General features: G+C 40.8%; 1 protein-coding gene across 13 annotated transcripts in view; it reads left to right on the top strand.

Moving 5' to 3' along the window:
* The window catches only part of CEP350 (centrosomal protein 350), an 83,541-nt gene that overhangs the window by 1,251 nt on the left and 56,754 nt on the right, over positions 1-25,536 (top strand). For 3 of the 13 annotated variants that reach the window (XM_074832959.1, XM_074832958.1, XM_074832952.1), the window contains exons 1-8: positions 1,050-1,337; positions 12,068-12,153; positions 13,781-13,824; positions 14,520-14,634; positions 15,407-15,539; positions 18,506-19,119; positions 19,649-19,759; positions 23,523-23,636. In XM_074832959.1, coding sequence (XP_074689060.1) covers positions 12,078-12,153; positions 13,781-13,824; positions 14,520-14,634; positions 15,407-15,539; positions 18,506-19,119; positions 19,649-19,759; positions 23,523-23,636 — 1,207 coding nt within the window. In that variant the 5' untranslated portion in view covers positions 1,050-1,337; positions 12,068-12,077. Of the gene's footprint in view, positions 1-832; positions 930-1,046; positions 1,338-12,067; positions 12,154-13,780; positions 13,825-14,519; positions 14,635-15,406; positions 15,540-18,505; positions 19,120-19,648; positions 19,760-23,522; positions 23,637-25,536 lie in introns of those variants that run through there. The other 10 variants (XR_012624181.1, XM_074832962.1, XM_074832955.1 and 7 more) reach the window with 8 other exon arrangements.

Genomic DNA, 25,536 nt, shown 5'->3' with positions numbered 1-25,536 from the left:
CCCAAAATAACTGTAGGAAGCATTTTTTTCCTGTTCTAATAACTTTCCTTCTTCAGTGGAAATAATCTTGTTATAGCTGGATAATATCTTAGACCTGTTTTTGAAATGTGGGTGGTTTTAATGCAGCTTTGGAGTGGAATCTAAGCAACAGAAGATGGTGTACTAACAAATTCTTCCGGGTTTATAATGACTTAAAAGTGAAATTAAGCCGGTGGTACTCAGTCATCCCTGTGAAGTATTGCAAATGTTGTTTATTTAAACTTAAATTTGGCAACTGGGAGACTCTAATCAGAGTCGCTTTCATTTTACAAAAAATTTAAATTATTTTTGTAAAGATGACTTAGCTATGAATACAAATGACTAAAAGCAGTGCCCTAGTTTCGAACTGGAGCTGCTTCAGGAATGCCAGCATCAGCGTTGGCACCGCTGCAGCAGTGGTTTAATAAACATTGCGAAGTCCCTGTTCTTGCATCAAAACCGAGAGCTCTGCCACAGCTCTTTATTTTTCCACGATTTTCATGTGGACTGAACCGGCAAGTCAAGTCTGCACAACCGTGGAGGAGTGTGGGGTGGGGGGGAGCTTTGAGGAAATTATTGTAAAACAACGTTTTTCTGAGGTCGAGGCCTCGCGTCTGGCGCCCAGAGAAAAGTGAGGAGTCGAACCTGCCCGGGCCCGGGGGGTGACCGGAGGCCCGGTGGGGCGACGAGAGGCCTGGCCGGGCCGCCCCGCCCCGAGGCCGGGAGCCGCCGGCGGCCGCCTCGCCCGGGGCCGGGCGCGCCGCCGCGTGGGCTTCCCGGGCACCATGAAAGGTGCGCTCGGCCGGCGCCGCCCTCAGCCCTTCCCGCCGCCCGGGGTGCACCTGCAGCGCGGCGCCGGGCTCCGCTCCTCGCCTGAGCCCGGCCTGGAGCCCGGCCGCGGCTTCAGCAAGGTAGGCGGGCAGCCGCGCCGCCCCGCTGCTCGGCTGAGGCGGGGGGGCAGGGCGGGGAGGCCGCGCCGCACCCAACATGGCCGCCGTCGGGGGTGAGGCGCGGGCGGAGGGGAGGGGGAGCGGCGGGACGCCGCCATGTTGGGAAGGTCGGCGGCGGACCGGCTCTCGCGAGACGCGGCGGGTCTCTCCCGCCCTGCCCCGCGCCGCCGCTCTCGCCGCCGCCGCCGCTCCGTGTCAGTCGTTGGCCGGTAATGGCGGCGGGCTGGCGCTGTTGAAGGGGCTGCGTGCCGGCGGGCAGCGGAGCCGAGCTTGGGGCGCCGCCAGCTCCCGCCGTCTTTCTCTCTGCTTCTGCGGGATGTGCCGGGACCTGCCCCCGGGCCGGCGGGCGTCGATCGCCGCCGCGACCAGGTGAGGAGGAGGAGGAGGCGCCGGGAGCGGCCCGTGCCGCCGCCACAGGCCGCGCTCGGCCCGGAACGGCTGGCGACTGCCGCCCCGCTGGAGGCCGGGCCGCCGGACGCGGCGGGACCAGCGGTGGGGCCGGGTTCGGCCGCTCGCGGGGCTCGGCGGGCCCGGCCGGCGGCCCGGGGTGCCGGCGGCGCTGCCGGCTGTCACTTGGCTCGGCCTCCGCTGGCGCCGCCGCCGGGCTCCGGCGTCCTCTGCTTTACCCGTCTTATCCGTGAAGTCTCTCTCTTCTCCTTTTAATTTCTTTCCTACTGCTTATTGTATCGGGGGTAGCGGGGGAAGGGAGAGGGTAGGGGAGCTCTAGTCTCACTGTTGTCTTTTCGCCTTGTATGGGAAAACCGCCGAACCCGGGTTTTTCTGTGAAGCTGCGCTGGCTCCGGCTCGCTGTCCGCCTCTCGAGCCCGGGGCGGGCAGCGCACGGCTGGGCCCCGCTCCCCTCGGAAACCGCTCCGCTGTGCCGGCGCTTTTTAAAGTTTAAATGTTCGCTCTGCTTGTGCCAGTGCCGTGGGCTCGCTGCCCTTGGGCTGGGGCTTGCCGGGCTGGGGGAAGAGGATCGGCATCGCGCGGTGTCTGCCCGCTGAAAGTGCTTCTTAGATCCCTGGCTAAGAGCTGCCCCAAGCGCTTCCTGCCTTCATTAGTGCCATTCAGTTGGGCTGTTGTTGGCATAAAGGTTTTTATACTGCTATGACTGTGGCTTTTTTTCTCTGGATGCAGTTTTCTATGATATAATGCCTACTGTTGATGCAGTTTTCTTGGCATAGTTTCTCTCTTTCTGTCTTCGGGTATAAGCTGTATCTCAGCAGCCAGGCGTCTCCTGGCACATTGTGTACATGTGTGCATGTAGAGGTTTACGTGTCAAATAGCTTCATTGTGTAGATGAACGCTCCAGTGTCTTGCAATTGAAAATTTACAACTTGACGGGTCAGTTCTGTATTTTGTCATCTTAACTCCTTCATAGGGCTACAGAGCGTACAGGCTTGAAAACTCATTGAAGGGTCTACGTACTCGTGGGACAAATGCGTGTGGAGCTGTAGGTGGTTGGGCGCTTGTTTGTTGTTTTGCATGTGAGCTCAAAATGTTCTGTCAGACTGTCTGTGTGGACAGGCTAAGTTACGTGAACTGCTTGCTCTTTCGTATAGTTCTGGTTGCTACAACAGTTTCATTAGGTAATGCTTTAGATAATTAAATGCAACTGAGGGTGTGGCCACGCGAATGCTGTAAACTGTTGAAGGCTTCAGTTTCTGTGAGTGACGCTACCTTAAACAAAGGTATGCTGCATCCACTAAACAGAGCAACTTAATTTATGGACTAATGACATGTTTCTACAAGGGGCCAGGGTACTGCGGAAATTATGTTAGTGATTGGTGTAGATCTGGTAGACTCCCTAGGCTAGGTGTGGTGTTAACTGAAAAAATGTGATTTTAAAACTATTAAGACATTTTGTTTGCATGGATTTGTTTTACTAAGCTTGCTAAGTTTTGGTATATAGCTTAAGTTTGCCACTGTAACACTGGGAAGACTTTACAGATATAACAGTCCCAATACGGGTGGTGTCTTTCATGTCTTGAAATAACTTTCATCCTGAATTTGTGCCAGCGTAGTAAAAGCATCCCTTAAATGGATAAGAATCCAATCTTGGAATTGCTACATCTACTCTAAAGATTTTGTTGACTTGGGTAGAATGAACTTTCTGCACCTCCTTGTACCCCTCTACAAGATACACTGCTGTTTCTGCTAAGAAAGTTACATTGTACATAGTACACCTATGGATAAAGTCATTAACGTGATTAGTCTGGTTGTATGCCCAGATGAGGCTTTAGTCCTGGTAACATCTTTAACAGTGAGGCGTGTATTTGAAACCAGGAGCATGTAGCACTAGCTCTATTTCATATTGCCATACCTATGGCAGTTAAGAGAAGCTGCACAACATCAGGTGAGCGACCATGATGTTCTGCTGCTGCTTCTCTTCCCCACTTCAGTTCTGGCATTGACCATGCAGCAACCAGATTCAGTTTGATAAACTGGTAGAAAGCTAACCCAACAAAAGAAAAAGTGAGTCAGTTTCTGCTGGGTTAGTGAGTTAAACTGGCTTGTGATGCAGTCAGATGAGCACTGCATCTATCACAGAGGAGTGGCAAGATTGCTAGGGAAGGTAGGGAGGAATGTATACATTCCTTCATCGCTGTCAAGTTGCTAAATCTGCTCAACTCTACCTTAGAAGTTTACATGAGGAGTGTAACTTTTTTATCAGTACAGCAGCACTGTTTGAACTGTGCTACTGATGTACTTAAACTAATATAATCCATGCTATTCGAACCAGCATAAGCTGTGACAATATGAGAACAGCTATAGTGGTATAATAATGATAACCGAAGGGGTTTGGTAGTTGAGTGCAGAGAGAAAACTTTCCCAATACAGTTAATACATTATGCATGTGGCTGGATCAGAATGTCTGAGTGTAAAACTTATCCGTAGATACAAGTGCTTGGAAGATATATGTGTATCATCATGCTAATGATATAATAGACTTTAATGGACTAGTCGATGGAGAATAAAATTACTTGTATGTGTACGTCTGAAACCTCTGTCAATATACTGGAGAAAGAATAGAGCAGGTAAATTAACTAATCAATTATACTAGGTCAATTGAAACTTACTGAACACTGACAGAAATTCTGTCTGTGTTTTAGCTTCATAAGAACACTTCTCACTGAGGGCAGAATTTCACACTAAGACCAATCCATGGCAAAAAGTGTAAAAGTTTAAAAAACCATTAACATTTTTCTCTGATATTTTCCAGTCATATTAACAGGATGTGTTATGTTTGCTAATGGCAACATGCATCAGGTGGAATTGTAATACTGAAACAGAAAAGTCTGGATTTAGGGTTTAGGCACTTAAAGCTTTTAATGGGATGGAATGATTAAAATATGAGAAAATATTTTATTGCTGGTTTTAGGTAGTTCAGGAAAAGTCTTCTCAACAGAGTCCTGGTACCACTCTTTGTAATGCCAGGTCAGAGGCAGCGCTGGTTGTTACTGTTCTGCTTGTCGTGGGGTTTTGTTTGGCTTTTTTTTTTTTTTTGACTCTCTTATGTTGTTATTGAGACATTTTTCAGACACTACTTCTGGATGCAATTTCAGAGCAAAGGCATCAAACTTGAGAAAGTGACATTTGGAACACTTTCCCGTAAGTTTTCATGCACTTTATCATGATTTGAAAGAAAGTCAGTCTGCAGTTGACGCAGCTGCAGACAAAGTTGCTGCTCTGCTTGTATGTCCTTGGTATTGTTGGGCAGTTGAAAGCTGTTGTCTTAGACTCTCAAAATTGGCAGGTCTGGCTCTTGTATTTGGCCAGGAGGATTGCCTGTAGGTTCAAAGAAGACTTCCTCACAGTGAAGTGTTCCTTGTGAGGTGGGACAGGGCTTGTTGAAGAGTTTGAGCATATTCCGCTGAATGGATTTGTTATGGGCTGCAAGAATTGAAATCTTCTAATGTACAGTTTCTAGTAGCTGGAGATGAAACGAGTGAACTTCTGTTTTGAAGGCCAAGGAAACAAATGCAGGAGTATTTTTTTCTTGAAACTAGGTTATGTTGCTTATTTTCTTTTCCGTCATAAATGCAAAGATCTTTGAAGTCAAAGAAAATACGGAACTTCTGAATGGATAAGCAAACCTTCATGTGCATCTCCTTAATAAATGGATGCATTCTCTGTGCCTTTGTGCTCTGATTTCTTCATGAACAATGAATGAAGTTATGCTAGTTGTCACAACATTCATTTCCATAGATTTCCTCAGAGTACCTCCTAGCATGTGATACAGCAGAGTAAGACATTCAGTGCATTTTACTTTCAGTAAAACCGCTAATCCATTTTTTAATGCCAAGTTGTTTTTTTTTCCATCACTTGTGATGAAGCAGAGACACTTTTGCAAGTTGCCATGTCTTCTCATAGCAGAAGGGCATTGTAAATGTTCATCCTCAGCATGCAGTTACAGAGAATCAGATTCAGTAATGTTTCATTTGTAGAAAAATCTTCACTATAGTTTGGATGCAAATTTAGTAGCTGACTGATGCCAGTGATTTAATCTTAGAGCTCATGAAACATATTTGGATTTTTGTACTATATTTTCTCACATTTGATGGTTGTATGACTGTTGATGTCATTTATCTTCCTGGTTAACAGTTAGAGGTAGTGACATGTGTTTTGAAATTCTTTACTGCTTTTCTATCTGCAAGTGCATGCTGTATCTTGATTGCTCATTTTTTTTGTACTACCTTAATATCCCTAAAAGTCTTTTTTAATGTTTTTCTAGCTTAAGACAGATCGAATTCTATTGGTATATTTCTTTTATTTTGAAGCATTTTGGTTTTAATTATTATTTTCCAAAGTGGTAATGATTGAAATATGAGGTTTTTTGGTATATTTACTGTTTGCATTACAAGGTAAAATACTGAATATTACCTAAAATTTTATGCGTTCAGAGCAGCTGACATTCACAAACTCCTTGCATGCTGGTGTTTGTTACTTCCAGCTTTTTCTTGCATCAGCTTTACATAATTACGTCCATTGTCATTACATACAGCCTCGCTCTTGGGGTGCAGTGCAGTCTGGACTGGTAAAATATTTCCAAGTCAAATAGTATTAGCAGCCAGTCAGATTAAATACCAGCAAAACTACCTATAAAGGCACTCTGAACAGATTGAACCCACTGACTCTGTATCTCAGCACCATGTAAAAATTACGAGAAGAAAAATCCCCAATTTTGTAGCAGAAATAATTTTGGAGGAGCAAAGCAGAGATCACAGACTCAAGATAGTATGGTGGAGAAGTGTTAAGATGGAGTTTGTGTCCGTGAAGTGTTGTGAAGTTGTACTTGGATTTTGAGTATTACCTTCCTTTCAGAACCTTTGCCCCAGAAATACATTTAATTTGAAGGCTTATTCTATAAATGAGCATTGAAAGAAGGCGGGAGGAGGACCCGTGTGATTCTGCAGAGTCGGCTGTAAATTCTGGAGATGCGGTGCTTTTTTGACAAATATGTCATGCATTTGTTTGTTGTGCTGGAGCTTGTCCTCAGTCCTGAGGAAGGTCAGTAAATCACCTGAATCTAATAGCTTTGATAGACTAAGTTTTCTCAAAATATCTTGAGACCAAAAAAAAAGTATGTTACTCTTGTATTGAAACGCATTTTAAAAGCCCATAAACATAACAAAAAAAGTCTTAGAACAATGTATTATGAATATTTTTAGCTCATTTAAATGGGATAATGCAATATGGTAAAAGCTCAGATTCCAGAAAAATGAGTAGGTAAAGGTATTTGTATTCCAGACTCAAGCATATCATCATAAATTCTATTCTGTGGTATTTGAGGAGATGTGGAAAGTGTTTCTGGCATCTTTAAATAGAAATTCCATCACTTTCAGTGGGTTGGCTCAGAAGAAGTTTGCTTGGCTAGGTCTGATTGTGTCTGCCCACCTGTGTGTGTCTGTTATTGCCAGTAATGCAGAGCTGTAGCTGCACAGGCAGAGCTCCAGAGGGTCTTCAGGCTTCAGAAACCAACTTTCAATTATTTCTACGTGGAAACTTTAAAATATTTTTGTAAACAGGAAAGAACATCCCTAAAACCTCTTATTTGTCTCTGTGCCCATTTCCCCCACGGAGAGGTTGCGCTGTGCGAGGTGTGGGTGCGGTGGGACACGCTGGAGCAGGGCGTGCAGACTCCAGTGGTATCTCCACAGGTTAAGAAGGTGGTGAAAGGAACGGTTCCCCTTTTCCCCAGTCCCACTCACTCTCCTCGAGGTAAAGGCAATAGCAGCTTCAAGCACTGGCTCCTGGGGAACAACTGTAGGTGATGATACATGACAGCAGCTAGTACAGGACTGGGACTGATCTGGCGGTTCCTCAGTGTTTCCATTCCTTCTCATTCTGCTTGCACAGAGGTTGTAGCTTATGGTATGACGTAGCTAAAACTAATAAAGTAAAAAAACCAAGAAAGCTACTTTCAGACCTTACTAGATTCCTAGTCTACTTCACTTTACCACATAATCCCATTGACTTTCTGCCTGAATAGGGCAAGAGAGACCAAGACCTAAAGAAAAGATAGCTGCTTTTATTGGCACTGCTGCCTTCTTGTAGCTTAAACTCTGTGAATTGCTGGCCTCGTGCGCTGTATACCCAGTCTGTAGCAAAACCTGCCACTTTGGGGATTAAACATTTACGAATATCCCATAGAAGTTAATATTAATAATTTGCTTCTTTCCCTACACTTAGCAAAGTTTCATCTTTTCTCTTCTGGTATGTCTTGTGTTTTTATAAGAAACAAAGTCTTGAGGAATACTGTTCCCTGTGCATACAGGGTTTTTTCACATAACCACTAAACGTTAGTGAACATAACAGTGGGTGATCTCTCGCTCACATTCTCTGCCTTCTCTGAATCTGTATGATTCAGTTTCCTCTCCTGTTTCCTTGTTTTAGTGCCATGAGTTCTGTGTTTCCTCTTTCCTTTTCTTACTGAGGCTGTGTTACTAAGAAAAAAATCATACTGGGGGTGCTTGAAAAACTTTACAATTGGACCAATATATCAGTTTCTTTTCTTCCTTTCTGCTGTTCTCTGTGCTGATTCTTAAAAAGTTCATTCAATTTCTCCCTCCTGTCTTTCTCCATTCTCTCCCTTTTTATATCCTGCTTCTCTCACCACTTTTCTTTCTCTTTTTCCCAGCCCTGTTTTTCATCTCTTGACATTTTTGTGTACCTTTGCTAAGCGTATTCTACTTTCGTATTTCCCATTCCTTTTGAAATGCTGTCCTCTTACTATGTTGACTTGTCATTTTGTTCTCTGTTGTACCTTTCATTGCCATCCTTGGTATGTTTGCTAGTAAATGTAATGCTGGTTTCTCATCTTTTTTTATTCGGCAGTGGTTTTCTCCTCATTTACAATTTCTCCTTTCTGGTGTCTTCTCATGCACTTTCTGATCTGTCAGTTCTCTTCAGTGTCTTCCCATAGGAATGACATAGGAGAGAGTGGTTGTCATGCCCCGTGTCCGTCCATCCCCAGTTTATTCCAGGAGTTTGGAGTATATCCTTCCCTTGCTAGTTTCCTCTTAAGTCCTTATCTGCAGCAGTTCTGCTGTGCCTTCTCTTGTGTACTTTTTTTTTGTCTTGGACAAATGAGTAAAGAATTAGATGGGCACTTGATATGGGATTGAAATGTCAGAACACAATGGTGTTTGTATCTTAGCCGAGATACAAGAGGCAAACCAGCCTCAAATGAACCTGTGTAGGATGTCTGTGTCCTCTAGAGAACAACCAAATAACCAGGAGATCAGTTCTGCTGAGTCTGCACTCTTCCACCTTTTTTCAACAAACTTTTAAGATCCTCATAGCCTTATCCAACCTGCAGATAACCTCTTGTCATCACTACTGTCTCTTCCGAAGTTCTTTGGCGTTTCATCTGTTGAGCTCAATCTCTTTGTTTAAGCTCTATATTAATAGTGGTGGATCATTTAGTGTAGCAAACAAAAAATCTTTGTGGAGCAGTCATTTCAGAATGTAATTTTTACAATGTGTTTCTTAAAGTTGTGCATGGGACATTGAGACAACTTTTGTATTGATGTAAAATGTATGTTAAAAAAATTTAAACTGCCTTTGTGTAATTTTTTAGTTTGGTATTATTCTCTGATCAATATTAATTTCAGTGTATTTCAGTGTTTAACCGGTCCACTACCCTGCATGCAAGTCCTATAAATAGACATGGCAACTGTGTCTTGATTTATTTCTTTTTTCCCCCCTAGCTGTACTCTCGATAGCATTGAAGTGTCTTCTCTGTCTGGTTTAACTTCTTGCAGAGACAGGGTATTGAATTATGCAAGTAGTTGGTTTTTGTAGTGTGCTGCTTATTCATGTAAGTTATAGCAATAGAAAGAAGCTATTTTAGTAATCTGTAGGAATTCAAAGGCTGGTGGGAATCAACATCATTTGTAGGTAGGTTTTGAAAAGGTGATAACTTCCTCCCACCCTTCCAAAGGAGGGACATCTAAAACCCAAACCCTTACAGTTACGAAGATTACGTTGCGACTGAAAACTACTGCAGTGTTGCCTTTCTGAAACTGTAGACAGCTCCAGAATGCTCAGTTCTGACATGTCTGTCTTTTTTCCAAAGAGCAGCAACCTGAGTTAAGCAAAACTGCTCGGGGGATCTCAGCTGGCTGCACTGAAGCCAGTAAGAGTCATGTTGTACGCTTGGAGCCAGCACTATTCCTTAGGAGAAAGAAATGCAGCAGGATGCTTTGTGATTACTTCCCAGCTTGTGCAGAAGGAGGAGAGGCTGAGTGGCCTTTTGTAGAGGGGCATCATATACTTTTGAACCAAGGCATTGAGACAGAATTACTGACCGTTAGCGACCATCAGCACATAACTGTGAGTTATTAGTAGAAGTAAGGTTTTCTCACAAGTGTGTTCACTGTGTTTGACTTGTGGTCTGTTTAGCTCAGGTCAAGGACTGACAGCTTTTACTTGAGTGTCAGGATGAAAGGTATAACAAGCAATTTCAGACTTTTTTTTAATTAATCTGGTACTTTTCACAGTGACTTAAGGAATACAGAGTATATTAAAATACTACATTCACAGGGCATCATAAAATAAACAGTATAGATTTGTGTGTGTGTAATAACAAGAACAATTCTAGTCTCTAAGTTCTCCTATCCCAGTAATTCTAATGATAAGAATAAAACCCAAGCAATTACATGAAGAGAGATACTTAATCCCTTAAGAAGTGGTTGCTTGTCCAAAAGTTCTCTTATGCTAAATTTACCTATTGAATAGGTTTTGTTATATTTGTGTTTGGGCAAGAAACTCATAATGGTATGAGATGATGTTTTCAGTGGCTCTCAAATTGGCTCTTTATGGAAAATTTTTCCCATTTTTATTAATATTTGTTTCTACATTTCTAGCACAACTCTTTGCTTCAGTGATGGAGAAGATCAGTTAAGATGATTTCCAGGGCAGGGCAGTGTTATGATTTACAGCATGACTGATGTGAGGCACAAAGCTGTGGTTCTGCATGAGTGAGTTCTGCAGCACCTGTCCTAGAAGCAGAATTTTCTAACTTTGCTTGACTCACTACCCATGACTAGATACTTAAAAAACAAAGCATCCTCCACTTCTTTCTGGAATTTCTGCATTATTGTGGACTTCACTAATGTGTGTGTATGTGTGTTTTTCTGTACCTATGTATATAAGCTCACATACCTTTTCCACACTCTTTCAAACACTTATTTGGATTCTTTAAAGAAAGTCAGAAATAAAGATCTTTTGAAAACCTGTGTTCTTACTATTGATAGTCTTTCTTGGGGCATAAGAACAGTTTTGTGGGATAACTTACTGCCATAAATACTAGCTATATGACTGAACATGAGGACCAAACTTCACTGTTGGTCACTGTGAGTATCCTTAGAACCATGTATGATAAAAATCCTTGTCACAAAATATACAGGCAATGATCTGCTCCACTAAGTAGTACACAATGTTAATTTTGTGGGGTATTTAGTCACCTTTTATCAGAAGAATGACCTTTATATTTGAATGGCCTTTTATGTGGCACACTATGTATGGAAGTGAAAGCAAAAGAAATTTTCAGACAATAAGAAAAATGATATCTGGGAGTGCCTAAGAGAAGAGAGAGGAAAATGTGGCTTTATGATTCTTTCAGAGGTCCAGAATTTCCTGTATGAATTCTCTGGTCACCTAATTTTTTCTTTCCATAACAGAAATGTCCTCAGTCTGTTGTGCAGACAGCTTAGTGAGCACATGCTGCCAGATAGGAAGTCCTTGGTGAGAGGGTCGTGGCAGTACTAATCAGAGTTCTTGTTGGCTGTATGAGCTCCTCTTAGATCTCTCAAACTTACTTTTTTTCCTCATGTAGCACTTCTTTAAAGTCTGTTACAACTTTATGTATGACAGCCCATCTTTTGCAATGAAAGTAACAAGAAATAACTATTTGCATAAATTACCCGCCTTTTCTTTTAAAAATTAACTCTCCTCATTGAGTAGTTTTTTTTTCTCCTTTATTAAAAACTCCTTTGGTGATAGTGACTGCTTGGTTTGTTACTCAGAGTTCACCTTTTTAGATTCGCTCTGAGTCATGCCTTTGAAGTTCACAGGAAGACAACAGTAGCTCCAGTCCTGTCTTTTCCCGGCTCTAGTGTCCTGCTGCACAGTTCTGTTCTGCCTTTTCTTTTAACAGGGATGAGTGACACATTCATCAGGCGGAGTTGGGTATTTTTGCCAAACGTTTATAGGTTCAAGCCATGCAGTGCTGCCCCTGTTAGCCTTTCATGTGCAGTATTTCACTGTGGTCATCTTCAGACTTGCTGGAATACTTATTACTAAGATCTAAATTGCGTGACCTCTGTTTGCTTTTGTCAAGTTCACTCTTCTTTGTAACAAATAAGAACAACAACAAAACCCTCTTTATTGACAGAATTATGTGGTTTCTGAAAAACTGCAAGCAAATGCATTTGTGAGTTGGTGCTGCTTTTCTGATCTTGTTCACGATGCAAGTTTGAAATCATCATGAGGTGAACATTCATCATAGAGGTCAAGGTTATGTTCTCTTTAGCGTAAGATACATTTGTTCTTGCTTTATACCTCTTTGATTCTTATATGACTATTTTTTGTAGATAAATTGACATGATGTGGAGCAACAAGTCAAATGAGGTGCCTCTACAAAATCCGAGGCATAACCAAAACAAGGATTCTACCAGAGGTATGGATTTTCTCTGTTTTATTGCCTCATTTTAGATGATGTTTTATCACGAGTTGTTTGAAACTTTGGGGAGTTTTTGTAGAAAGCATTCTCCATTCTCAATTTGGAAGCTAAGACCATGTGTTATACAGCTTCCTTTTTGCAGAGGTAGCAGTTTCATACTCTGATCTGCAGAGTATTCACTGATCTGCATTAGAAATTGCCAGCCTATGATGTGGTTGCCAAGATGGCACAGAGACAGATTTTTTTGAGTGCTGTAGAGGAGGAGAAGTGCAGGAACAGAAACTGGGAACTGTAGGCTCTTGAAAGAAATGACGGGGAGGCAGTCGCTCCTGACTCTTGCCCAGTTCCAAAGTGGTAGAGAGCTAAAGACACTTGAATAGCAGCAGTACATCATCCCTAAGGTGATTTGCAGCACTTTTGTCTCCCTGAACTGGAGAAATCCTGTTAGCTTTTGACTGTCATGATTACTCTAATTTAGGAAAGGGGGTGGTGGTGTGGAAATTACAGTTCCTCTGAGAGGAAGAAAGCTCTAGTCTGTAGAGCAGCTGAGTCGCATGCTAAGTCTGTGATTCAAGATCAGTCTTATGATCTCCACTATGACAAAACTGAACTCCAGAAGTTATTTTGAAAGTAGAGACAGATTATTATTTTATCTGCAGGAGGACATTATTGCTGATTGTTTCCTGTGATATGTTCAGTTTCTTTTAAAATTACATACCTTGTAAAACTGAGGTGTTCTGTAGACATGAAGCACCATCTTGTGAAGTCAAAGCGAAGTTGTTTCTATGCTATTTCCTTATCTCTTCCTTTGTGGTGTTGCATCTTACCTGAAAAGAAGTTGGCAGGTTTTTTTTAAAAAAAAATAAATTTCCTTATAGTAAACTTTCTAATACTACTACTCTCCATGGTTCTGATGCACATTAAGGTTTTGAATGTTGCGTTGTGTAAAACATTAGATTAGAAGAAGACCATTAGAAACCAAAAGAAGAGGGGAACTGAGGAAGTAAATATTTTTAGAGAAAAATATTATTGCATCCTACTGAACTGGATTGTGCATAGAGCACATGCTGTCTGTTAGATGAAAAAGATGAAGTTGAGTAGTGCCTTCTGCTTGTTCTTTGCAAACATGGCTTCTATTTTATTTGTAGGGTGTACAGTTCAAAATGATTACTATTCAAAATTCACGTGTTCAAAGCTTGGTTTTTGAGTAGAGTCTTTCAGTGATCACGTATTCACGCTTAGCTTACTGAAGAAGAAAATGGAAGGGGGAAAAAAGTAAAACTGTAGCTTAATGGAAAATGTAAGATATTTGTGTTGGGGTAGATAATCAGTTTTATTTTATCTTCTAAACATCTTCTATGACGTGTGGTAGATTTGATTTCCAGTGTAATAATGCATTCAACCTAACTTAGTGAGCTCATTAAATTCTACATTACATATTTTATTGCTCTGTTAAGATGAGTCTTGACTGATAATAGCCTCATAGAAGAGATTTACAGGCTGGGATTGAGTCATTAAAAGAACTTGATTAGTGAACCCATGAAAATTGTTTTGAAGCAACATTTTATTTCATTGTTTTCCATGTACTAATGAGAAATTTATTTCTTTGTTTCTGCCCTGTAAGATCTAACTGCAGCATGGGCTACTTTTTCTCAGACTAAGGCTGCTGTAAGTACTGGGTCTTCTTCTCTCTCTTTTTTTTTCTTATTCTTTTTCAAATTGGTTAATGGCTACAAAGGCTTTAACCAAAGTATTATTTTGCTCAGTGATTGTCTATTAAACAAATTGAAAATAGGTAAAGCAGTATATGCACGTTGAACATCTTGGGAAAAGTTTTCCACACACAGTAGAAGAAATTTTTGCCACAGCAGACTTAGTCTTGAGTGTAGTAATACCTGCTAAGTCTTGAGTGTAATACTACCTTTCTATTTAAGAAAGTGGCGACTTCTCATTTTTCTGAAATCGAAAAAATAGCTCTCCTGCTTACCCAAAGTAGTCGAACTGGGACAACACCAGTGTGTTTCATAAACAACACCAGTGTATTTCATAGTTTTCCATCTTTGAGCAATGGAATTGCTGTCTTTCTGTGGGAATTTAACTTAAGATATCACACTTGTTTCTAAAACCTGACTTCAGTGAAGCCAGACAGCTTGGTTTTTTGGGGAATGCAGCTCTTTCCCATAGCCTTGTCCCTCTCTTCTTTTAATAGCTGAGCATCAGTGTGGGGTTTTACATGTGGAATCTTGTATTATGCAGTTTTATTCTTTATGAAAATGATGAAAAATCTGTCATGTTAAGGGAAAAAAACCTGTGGCTTAAAAATCAAACCCAATATTCTAATTTGCATTATCTTCACATCCTAGCTACGCCATATAGAAAATAAATTGGAAATAGCTCCCACCAGCACGGCTGTATTCGATTCTGTCATGGATGCCAAGAAGCCCTCTGCTAGCACTAGCAGGAAATTAAGCAGAAAGGGTATGTATTATTGAGGACATAGCCTGTGAGGCAGGGTGAAGCCACTGCATTCTGGGAAAACTTGGTTCCTCCTCCCTGCCCCCGAGTTGTCTCCTGCTAGTGATCTTTATTCATGAAACTCTAATTGCCAAGGAGAAACTAATGTTTTCTTCCCTTAGCTTAAGAAGGAAAGTGTGCTATCATAGTCACTTGGTTAGAGGGAGTGATAGGACTTCCCCCACACTGTGAGCGAGCAGTGCTTATCCCATTCTGATACCATGTTTTTGGGGAGGTTTTGGATAACAATTGTATATGCCTGTGTTTACACTGGACTAGCTGTTTATATTTTTTTAATGTTTGTCAACTATTACACCCCGATAGAATGCTAAATGTGATTCTCCCTTTATTTCATTTAAGGAATTCATTCATTTGCTTGTAAGGAATAAGCCCTTGTTTTAAATACTATTTAGAGCATTCTGGTAGTGTGCCACTGGAGAAAAACAGACAGATCGACCTCTAGTGGCAACACAGTCAACTTTCACAGATTTAATTGCGTATAATTAAAGTTCAGGCATTATTATCTCTCTTTAAATATGATCATTGTTTCAAGCACTTACCACCTTGCTCCTAGTTGTTGAAATCAGCTTGTTGAAAAAGAGAAGGGAGTACTTTAAATGCTATTTTGGAGTGCTGCTTGAACCCAAGAAAAACTGTGTTCTTAATTGTTCAGCCCCAAGAGCTTTCTCTTTCTGGAGAGATAGGTACATAGAGGATTCTTTGGTTTCTGCTTCAGCTTCCCGGTCCTCCAGCCAAAATAAATCAAGCAAGGAGAAGTCCTCACGCAGCCCTCTTCGAGCGACCACTCTTGAAAGCAATGTGAAAAAAAGCAGTCGTGTGGAATTTCGTGAACCATTGGCTTCATACAGGTTAGTGCTGGGACAGTTCACGATTAAAGAAAAATATGCTAAAACCAGAATTAAGCTAATAGTGATGTTTTTGACAACTCCTCCAAAATTGATTTGTTTCCTCCCCTCATCCACCCGCATGAGCAGCATGTGGCGTTGGACAAAAGCGTCCAACGCTTTTTAAAAAATGTTACAAATTTGTTTTTTTGTTCAGTGAATATGAGTTTAAAGTCAAACATGTTGAAATGGGGCCAGATCATCAAGTTGATGTGGCTATGGCCTCAGTGACCTGATAGGTTTGATAGGTATTTAGTTTCAGTAATAAGGACCAAAAAGAGTGTTTCCTCCTGCTTTTCCAACTCTGTTTCATTAGTTCTTCAGCACATGTTCCCGAATGTATTACCATAAGACAGTGTAGAGCAAGAACATCTAGTGCTAAAGATGCAGTCCGTTACTGTGTGTGTGAGAAACCCAGATGAGAACAGCTGTGTCAAGGAGAGAAAGTGGCACAGAATATTGTAGGCCATGGAACATGCTGGGGTGTGAGGAATGAAGGAAAATACAGAAAACCTGGTTTTCCTAGGTTACGTTAAATACTTTCAAAAAGAAAGAGAACCTGCAGCAGAAATAAACTAGTTATAACTTGTCGTAGTATCAGAGCCTAGAAAACTTTTGTCATAACTTCTTCAGTTCCTCTTGTTTTAAAGCAGTGTGTGTTCTTTGCACAGGCATCCATGATGAATAGCTTGGTTGGGTTGGTAATAGTTTTTTATTGGGTTCTAACACATACTTTGCATTTTTTTCTAAATCGGGGCTTCTCAACCTTTCCTTCACCACGGACCCCTTTTAAATACATTTTGTGTCCACGGACCACCAAGACTTAATTCAAGATTTAAAGCACTAGACTGCATCAAATATTCATTTCAATTTTCTCATGAAGGGTCTTCAAATGTGGAGAGAAGGGGAAATAAGTTAATCTGTTGATGCACATGCTCCTATTATAATATCTTTATTGCAATGATTCCAGATGAATTTAAAATAATAGCATCAACACTCTTCTTGCTCAAATGGCCCATTTCATGCTATTGTAACATGCTAATTCCGAATTTGATGCCAATTTTTACATTAAAATTTGATGAAAAGTGTTTATAATTCTTCTCACCTCCCCCGTTGTTTCTCTGTGTCCAGTCACCATATATTGCTGTTTACGGGTCCAGGGCCACCACCTGGAGGAACAGACTTCAGGTCCGTTGTGGCCCTATCGAGGGCTGTTGGGTGAAGAAAATGTCTTTAAGAAAAAAACCACCTAGTTAAAGTGGGTCCCACCAACTATACCAGCACTGAATATACCAGTGTCAGGGCAGGCAGCGGCGGGGGGCTTGAGTATGAGGGGAGCATTGAGGGGAGGGGGATGTGGGAAAAGGAGGTGCAGTGCTTGCCACGGGCCAGACCAAATGTTTCTGGGCTGGACATTCCCCACCCCTGCTTTAAGCCTTCGTGGACCCCCTGTGACTACATCACGTCCCCCCCAGGGGTTGGCGGACCACAGGTTGAGAACCACTGCTGTAAATGTTCTCCCAGTGAAGTCAAATTGCTGTTGACTGATTAGAGTGGAGTTGGGACAGTATTTGTTTTGGTTGTTTTTTTTTAATCCCACTACATCTCTATTAATAATTGTTATCCTAACATTTAAGTTTTGTGTTCCTTTTCCACTTCTCGTGTCAGCTATGAGGTGGTTCTTCTTTGTTGCGTGGGAGACTAATTTGGATCAGTTGTGTAATCTTGGGTCAGTTCTGTTAATTGAACAGCTCTGTTGTCTACCCTATCTGGAATAATTTACATACATCAGTTATTTGTTTTAAAAACATGTAAATTTAACAGACCTGAGGGAAAAGAAAATGACAGCAACTAGACTCATGTCATTATATCCAGTTGAAAAGAATAGTGTTCTTGCAGTAAGAAGTGGCATTGGGGGAATTAATTTGGGGATTAACATCAGAGCTGTTACGTTAACGTGTTACTGCTTCTCTGAGAACAGCCTGAAGTCAATGCTTAAAGCGTGTGTAGAAACACAAAACCAGAATAATGGGTAGAACAATCTGTGTGCATGTATATATACTTTTGGTGAAATTCTGTGCAATTAAACCACTCAATTTTTATGTTGATTGATAATGACTACTACACCGTATAACAGGAGTGTGCTACTAGAGGAAGAGAGATAGACGATTTCACAAGTATCATGTTATGACCTGGCTTAAACGGGTTGTTTAAACATACTTGCTGAAGAAGCAAGCCAGGTAGATTAGGTGCTGGATTTTCACATCTTCAGCACCTCATCAGTAAAAATATTAATTTTTTTTTTTTTTTCCTAACAATGTATGTACCATGACTTTATTCAAATATACAGTCTGTTTTTCTGTGAAAAAATGCTGAGAGATCCTTAGTTTGAATTTCTAAGCTCTCAGTAAGCTTGACATTTGTTGCGATACAGCCAGTTCACTCTGAAGTTCTTGTCAGGGACTTGCCTTTTTATGCTCAAATACAGGGAAGGGTTTTTTGGGGCAATTTATTTTTTTCTCAGCTAATGAATGTGCTGTGGAGGAGCTGTGCATGTGTGAATATGTATTAATTATGCTTCTCAAGTTTTACACTTGGTTTTTATTTAAAGCGTTTTTAAATTGAAGAGCGACATTACTGCTTGCTGATTTTTCTATATGCCCTAATTTCAGCTCTTCAACTTTATATATATAGTCCTGTTCAGAGAGAGAGTGCAGAAAATGAAATTTTGAACAGAAACCTCTTTCAGTTTTGTCAGACTTGCACTATTAAATGTGTGGTGATCAAATTTTAAAAGAACTTGCCTTTAAAGTGGAGACAAGGTATAGGAAGTCATTCTTTCAATTGATGAACATGCTCATTGCTGGGTTGGAAGATCCTACAGTTGTGTTTCTGATGGTGACTTTTGTTTTTTCCTTCTATTACATCAGGGATGCATATAGTTCTCTGTCTTACCACAGTTCTAGCCAACTTGAGGCCAAGCAACTGCTGTCTAGTTTGGACTTCAGCGGAGCAGAAGGGAAGACTGAAGTAACAGGCCATACGATACATGACCGAGAGGAGCGGGATCTACACAGCAGAGATTTTGAAAGCCCATGTTCTTCTGCTGCAGATGAGACTGTTGTTAGATATTTGAATGACCGACCAGCAATTGATGCCTTGCAGAATAATGAGGCATTTCTTAAGGTTGCAATACCTCCAAGGCTGGAAGAGGAAAAAACTAGTGGCTCCAGAGGAGACGAGAGTAGCACTAAAACTCAGAGTAACACATCCCAGGACAGTGAACTGAAAGTGTCTTCCCCTTCTGCCACAAGTAATTCTAGTGCTCATAGGCTGGAAATCTTGAAACGGCAGCAGCATGATGCTAAGTTGGAGAAGCTGAAGGAGCGGATTCGGAAGCAGTGGGAGCATTCTGAAGAGCTAGGTGGCAGAGGGCAGCACTCGGGATATGCCGAGCAGCCTGTCGTGGTCACAAACGTGGAGAATGCGGTGACTCCTAAAGTCAGGAAAGTGGCACCTGCACCTGCTGCTCCATCATACAGAGGTACGGGGGTGCAGAATCCCTCCCTGTCGATTATATGTGGTGAAGGAGCGGAGTTCAATTCATTGAGTAACATGCCAAGGCATGGACAGGACTCATAGCTGCGTTTGAGCAATATGGGAGTGGGTAGCATGGTTTGATCACAGATATGGACAAGAGAGAGAAGAAATTCTTGCCAGTTGACAGAAATGTGGATTCTTTTGACATTCTTCCTGTGTCTTCTTACAAATTACTGTAAAAAAGAAGCTCGCTCTATTAATATTTGGGTTCATTTCATTTTTTTATGGTCCCAGAGCTTAGTAACATTGTATCAGTTGAGAGAGCCTTTCACATTTTTAATAATCTTTTCTTCACCCAGTCCACTGTTTTTCAACTGTGAGCAAGGGGCAGGCTGGTATATTGCTTTCTTCTAATTTAAGCATTAGAAATTCAAGTAGTTTCTTCCTTGGCAGTTTCCCACCCCTTCCACTTTGAAAAAGCTTTATTTACATTTTACACAGTTATTTTAAACTCTTAAATTGTTTACTTTCAGGTTTCAATCCTCCTGAAACAAAGATTCGCACTCTGGATGGAAAGATCTGGCGTGAGGAGGAATTTCACATTAGTCGGGAGCTGTATAGAGATATAGCACTCCAGTTAACAGGTGAGACAAACTGCACGCATTAAGCCACACAACCTTCTCTTAAGAGGCAGAGAAATTTATATTGTGCAAGTCTGCAAAGTCAGGGAAACAAAAAATTGAAGCAATGAGTGTTAAACATATTGGACCTCTCTCCACAGAAGGACTAACTTGTTGAACACTAAAATGGAAAAAAAAAATCCTTCTTCCCATTCTTTCATTAAAATAGTTTTAATAGAAAATCAATCCTGAAAAGAATCAAATGATTTCTTTGAAATAGGAGTTAAAAAAAAAAAGTCTTCCTTAGGACAATTTTTGTTTACTTTTGTAACTTCTTTATACATGTTTGTGTGAATGAATACAATTTCCTGTTTAAAGGGACAAAACCAAACCACTTTTTGGTTTTGATAAAACCTATATTATCTAATGGGAACAGTTCTGATTTTTTTTGCCATCTTTAACACCATTAAAGTCATTTTGTGCACTGTATGTTGAAGCCTGAATTCTGCTGCCTTCAGTATAGTGTTAACAAATTGTCAGTTGGAAGCTGCTTTGGGAATTGTTAGTGGTTTAGGTAGAATGTATAAAGGGGAGATGGGGGCATCTGCAGTGGAAAGTCTCTGGGAATGCTTATTTAAAATGCAGTAGGTAGCCTGCAGGAAAAGGGGTATGCCTTCAGGTGTGTGTGGTAGGAGTGAGATTATATGGCATTAGGTTGGTTTAATATCTCTGAACTTGGAAAACTTTAGTACTTTATATCAGAATAATACAAGTCATCTTGAAGTTCTTGGAGAAATTTATGTCCCATAGATTTGTACTCATGGACTTTTTTAGATGTCTTCCCTGGACTCCCTGAGGAGGGGGAGAACAGGTAGACGAGAAGAAGGTTTAAGAAACCTTTTAAATAATCTGAGTTTTATTTCCTCTACAACTCTTTTACCTTCATTATTGTAAGGCTTGGATAAGATACAGGAGGGGAGACTTTGTAACTTTGCAGTGGTACATTAACAGAACGTTACCTTTGGGGTTTATTCCACATGACGATGTAGGAGAGAATGTTGAATGCTAAAAGCTTGGAAAACTGCTACTCATTCCTCTTTGCTTAATGGTCTTTGAAAAACATTAAATATTATTGTTGCAAAATGGCAACACAGGAAAAAAGATCTTTTTTAGGTGATGAGCTCATTTAGTAACACAGTATTCTGATGCTTAAAACTACGAGCAAAGGTGATTAAAAAAAATCCTGTATTGACAGTTAATGCTGGTAAAAGACCAAAACAGTAATACATGCTTTATGTTTTCCAATGTACTGCTCCAAGACCCAGTCTTCATTAATTTTTCACTCTGGAAAATTGCAGTACCATCGGCAGCTCTTTCCTCTGGGTGATCTAGGGTAAGATGCCCAAGTGTGCTTTTTGATTTGCTAGGCTGGTTACAGTAGGGCGCTGTGAGGTTGAATTGCTTTTGACTGACTGAGTTGCGGGAGGAGATCAGATTAATAAAAAGGAAGAGAATGGAAGATAAAAATCCCCTGAGAACCTCTAGTTTTGCAGCTTAAGAGTTTGCATATTAAGAATAACTTTTCTTGCTGGTCAAAACATTTAAGGTCAGAGGAAAATGCGATGAGATTGTAAACCTTTAGGTGTCTTTGTATGCTGATAGTATAGTGGCTGGTATGGAAATTATTAGACTTCAGTTTTCTTTTGCTTGTACAGCTTGACAAGGTACTGAGGAATCCTTCTGTTATCACTCAAAAAAAAGTTCAGAAAGAAGAGTCACTTCTTTTCAGTAAAATTGTTTTGCAAATACTCTATTCAGCATCAGTCTGTGAAAGTAATGCCAAATTTCTAGAGACTTTTAATCTACGCTAGCATTTATTTTTAAAATTTTGACAAGCATAATATAAATGATTCATGAGCTCTGTATTGAAATCCAGATTTTTTGAAAAGTTTTGTTGAAGAGGTCCAATTAAAAAGGCACTTGGATCATGCATGTGTTCAGTTGACTTCTGCCTACAAAAGGGAGGAGCTGTGTGTGTGTTCATCCATACTGTCCTGATGCCATGTGTAGAACAGCTGTTGTGGAACGTGTCTTCTTTCTGACCTGAAAAGATTATATTGAATAGCTGGTTTCAAGTAATCAAATGCTGGTGCTGTACATAATATATACTGTAAATGTATTTTTAGGTTGTTGGATTATCTACCCATGTGTTAATTCTGTATTAAAGTTACAGCGTGTGGAGTTTTGGGTGTGTACAGTCAGTTGTATCAAAACTGTTCCATGTTCTCTAGTGCTAAAATAAGCTATAAGGTCTCCAATATCTATGGAAGCCTTGTTCTTTACTGCAACAGGATTTTTACATGTAAGTGTAGACCGTAGAGAATGTCTTTATCTTCATTTAGCAGTTAGGCTAAAGGATATTGTATGGACCCCAAGCTTCCAGTAATTCTGTCTTAAAGGTGTTCAGGATTGGCCGTACTAGAACAAAATTGCTGTAATATGAATAGAGTGAGTGGGAAGCAGCCTGCGCTTTCCTGGTATCAGGAAGGAACGGTTTGTCACTGAAAATGGTGAGGAGGCAAGCTAGATTTCTGCAGAAGCAGTCATTGAGGCCTCTGGTACTTGATGCATTGATTCTGTCTTCCCTGCACTTGTTGTCAGCCTCAAAGACAACTGGAAAATCTGTAAGGGAAGGATATTAAGGGGGAGAAAGGCTCTTAAAATTCCATTCCCACATACTTTAATATGACTTGTTGTTCTGTCTCTGATACTTGCTATAGTCATCCATCAAAGAGTGGATTCAGCTGAAATGAGGGGATGTAAAAGTTAGTATTGGCATCTAAATAAAGCTTCAGATGTATCTGTGGAGAAGGTTGCATCCTGATTGTTTTAGGTTGTCTGATCACATTCTTTATAGAAGAGGAACAGGAAAACAGTGATAATAGTGGCCATGGAGTTCCTTATCTACAGTTCACTTTTGGGATTAAGAAAATAACATCTTCAAGGCATGTAAACTAAAGTGCTTCAACAAATCTTTGAAAATGTCCAGTGTAGACTGCTGAGACTGAATATACAGCTTACCTGTCCTTGAGCAAAGCTTGTCTCTGCTGTGTCCCTTGGGCAGCTGGGAAGCCCATTCAGTGGGCTGGTGATTGAGCCACATCTCAGGTCTCCCTTTTGAAAACATGGTAAAATATGACTTTCTCTTTGGTAAGTGTTCTTGGCATCTCTAAAGCCTGTGTAAATGAGGGCTGAAGTGATATAGAATAGTTCTGCATCACTGGGTGAATTCTGTGACAAGTTTTGCAGAAAGCAAAGCACACGGGTATCCTGTCTTTCATGCTTCTGCATGGAGGCAACGAGTGCTGTCATGCGTTAATCTGGAAGCAGCAGCCCGTGTGTTACAGGAGTGAAGGAACTACGTGTTCCTGTGGAACATGAGTACTGTAAAATATAACATCTGTAGTAGAAGAGAACCAACAATTGTTCCTGTCAAACTGTCAACATTTCTTTTAAAGTTGAAAATGAACTTTGTAAACATGGTGTTGCTGTGGCTTTGCTGCGCTCCAGTGCGTAGGTAAATAGCGCTTGATTGAACATTTTCATGCTATGAGGATTTTAAAATGCTGGACTGGGAGTAATTGATCTCAATATGTAATCTGGGAGAGTCAGTGAATTCTATTGTGTTTCTCTGAGTTCCAGTTTTTCAAGGTAAATGTTGAAGCAAGCTTGTTACTCGATGTTCTTTCCTGTGACATATCACTTAACAGCTTTTGTTTGTTTTTAGAGGATTCAACAGTGAAAGGAAAACCTAGTGAGAGAAACAAAGAGAAAAAAGCACCCAGACCAGTGCGAAAAGTGCAAAAACTGACACGGTTGTCAAGTCCAGAGTCCAAACAAGGTGACTAATTCTACTGTAGAGGGAAGACTGTCGCATGTCCTTCAGAGATGAGTTTTATCTCAAGAAGTAAAGAAAAATTAAAGCATATTGCTTTCAAAGTCTTCTCAGATGTGCAACAATGCTGTTGTAGTGTGTTTGTAGATCATATGCTGCACTGGGCATGTGTATGTTTTTGTGGTTAGTTGGTTGGCTGTATGTGCTTTTTTGGTTTATTTTAATTTTCTGCCTTTCCACTTGCTGTGTTCACCTTATGGAAACTGCTGAAGAGTGTGTATTTCTTGGGGGCGGGGCGGTATCTTTAGGTATCTGTCAGGCCAACACAGACAAAAGCAGCAATAGTTCTGAATCCTGCTCCGTTTTGCTTGTGTTGAAGCTGATTAGCGCCTGACCTGTAGCTCAGTGAATAATGCTGAGAAGAGGAACGGAGATGATATCAAAATCAGTCAGCGGGACTTGCCGAGTTGCCCTTTACTTGAATTGAGGGGCTGTACTGAAAGCTGTTCCCTGGTAGGATTTCTCAGCAGGGAAGCAGAGAACAGGATGGTTTTTTGGCTCTTCTCTGGCTGTTCTATGTCCTGTGTCAAGTTGTTGCTGTCCTGCACCTTCAGTTCTGCCTTGGCCCATTCCTCGTTTTTTCAGTTAGTGAAAGAATGCAAAAACACGTTCCCTAACAAGTCTCACAAATCTTGATATTTATAAAGGAATGTTTATTTCTTTTACCAATTAAGAATTTTTTTATGTTGTCTGACTTTTCTGCTATTAAAGTATTCAGAGAAGATGATGTGAGCAAGTTACTGTAAAGCAGTGCCTGATAGTAGGAGATTAACTACATGTGGAATTCTGTTAGTGCTTCTTAGTTTTCCAGTAATGATAATCTTTGATATTGTGTGTAGCAAAAGAATTAGGAAGACTTCCACATCTGCTTTGTGTTTAGTTTTAATTTTCATACAAAGTAAGGAGTTATGGCTGCAATCACATTACAGAGTGATTTTTTTTTTTTTTTTTTTTTTTTCCTTTAAATACATGTGATGTTAGGCATCTCTTGCACCTCTTAAGGTTTTACATTTCTCCTTACGTACAGTGGCCCATAATTGGTAAATGCTTTGTTGAAGAAAAAAAGCTGCTGTAAAAAATTATTACAAAGGGTTTTTTAGAGAGTGACTACGTGCTTCTTTATGCTGTAAATCATGAAGCTGCATGTGAGTATTTTATAGTAATGAATGCTGATACTTAAAAGTGACAGGTATGGATTTGCTCCTTCCTATGCTGATCGATTCAGGAACTATACTAAACTAACTTAACATATTTGTGCCAATTCCAAGTGAGGGAGGAGCACGGACATTGCTGCAGGTTTTAATGGCAATGGTTATTCTCCGTGATAGATTACATGTGAGGAGAATGATGGCCTGAAATCCCTATGAGAACAGAACCAGTTCTAAGCGGCATATCCGTGATGGTCCATCCTCCAGTCATAGCAATGAGAAGCTGCCTGACATAGCCAAGGCTATAAATAGCCACAGCTCATGTTCCGCTCTGTTAGTGTGTTTTAGTTCAAACAGCTGACTTGAAATGGAAGATGAGACTTTACACTGCTTTTTAAAATGCACGCAGAAGTAATTGAGAAGACCAAGTTCGGCAAGAGAAGCCCTTTGGCTGATATGTCTGTTTCAAAGAGGCTTGTAGTGACGTGTTTCAAGTGACAGATTTATAAAATACTTGGATAATTTACAGTGCAATCAAGGAGTACTGTTAGTAAACGAATGAATAGTGGGCTACAGACTTCTGACTGAACAGATTTCCTCCTTCTGGTTTAAAATAACAAAAATTTAAAAAAGGGGGGTGGGAACTGAGGACTGGGGTTGCCAACGCACTATTGGTCTGCTGTCCTGGCTTTCACTGG

This window comes from Strix aluco, chromosome 8 (genome assembly GCF_031877795.1).
Source record: "Strix aluco isolate bStrAlu1 chromosome 8, bStrAlu1.hap1, whole genome shotgun sequence".
Lineage (NCBI taxonomy): Eukaryota > Metazoa > Chordata > Aves > Strigiformes > Strigidae > Strix > Strix aluco.
The sequence above is the reverse complement of the archived record's forward strand: the minus strand, read 5'-3'. Positions and strand labels throughout refer to the sequence as shown.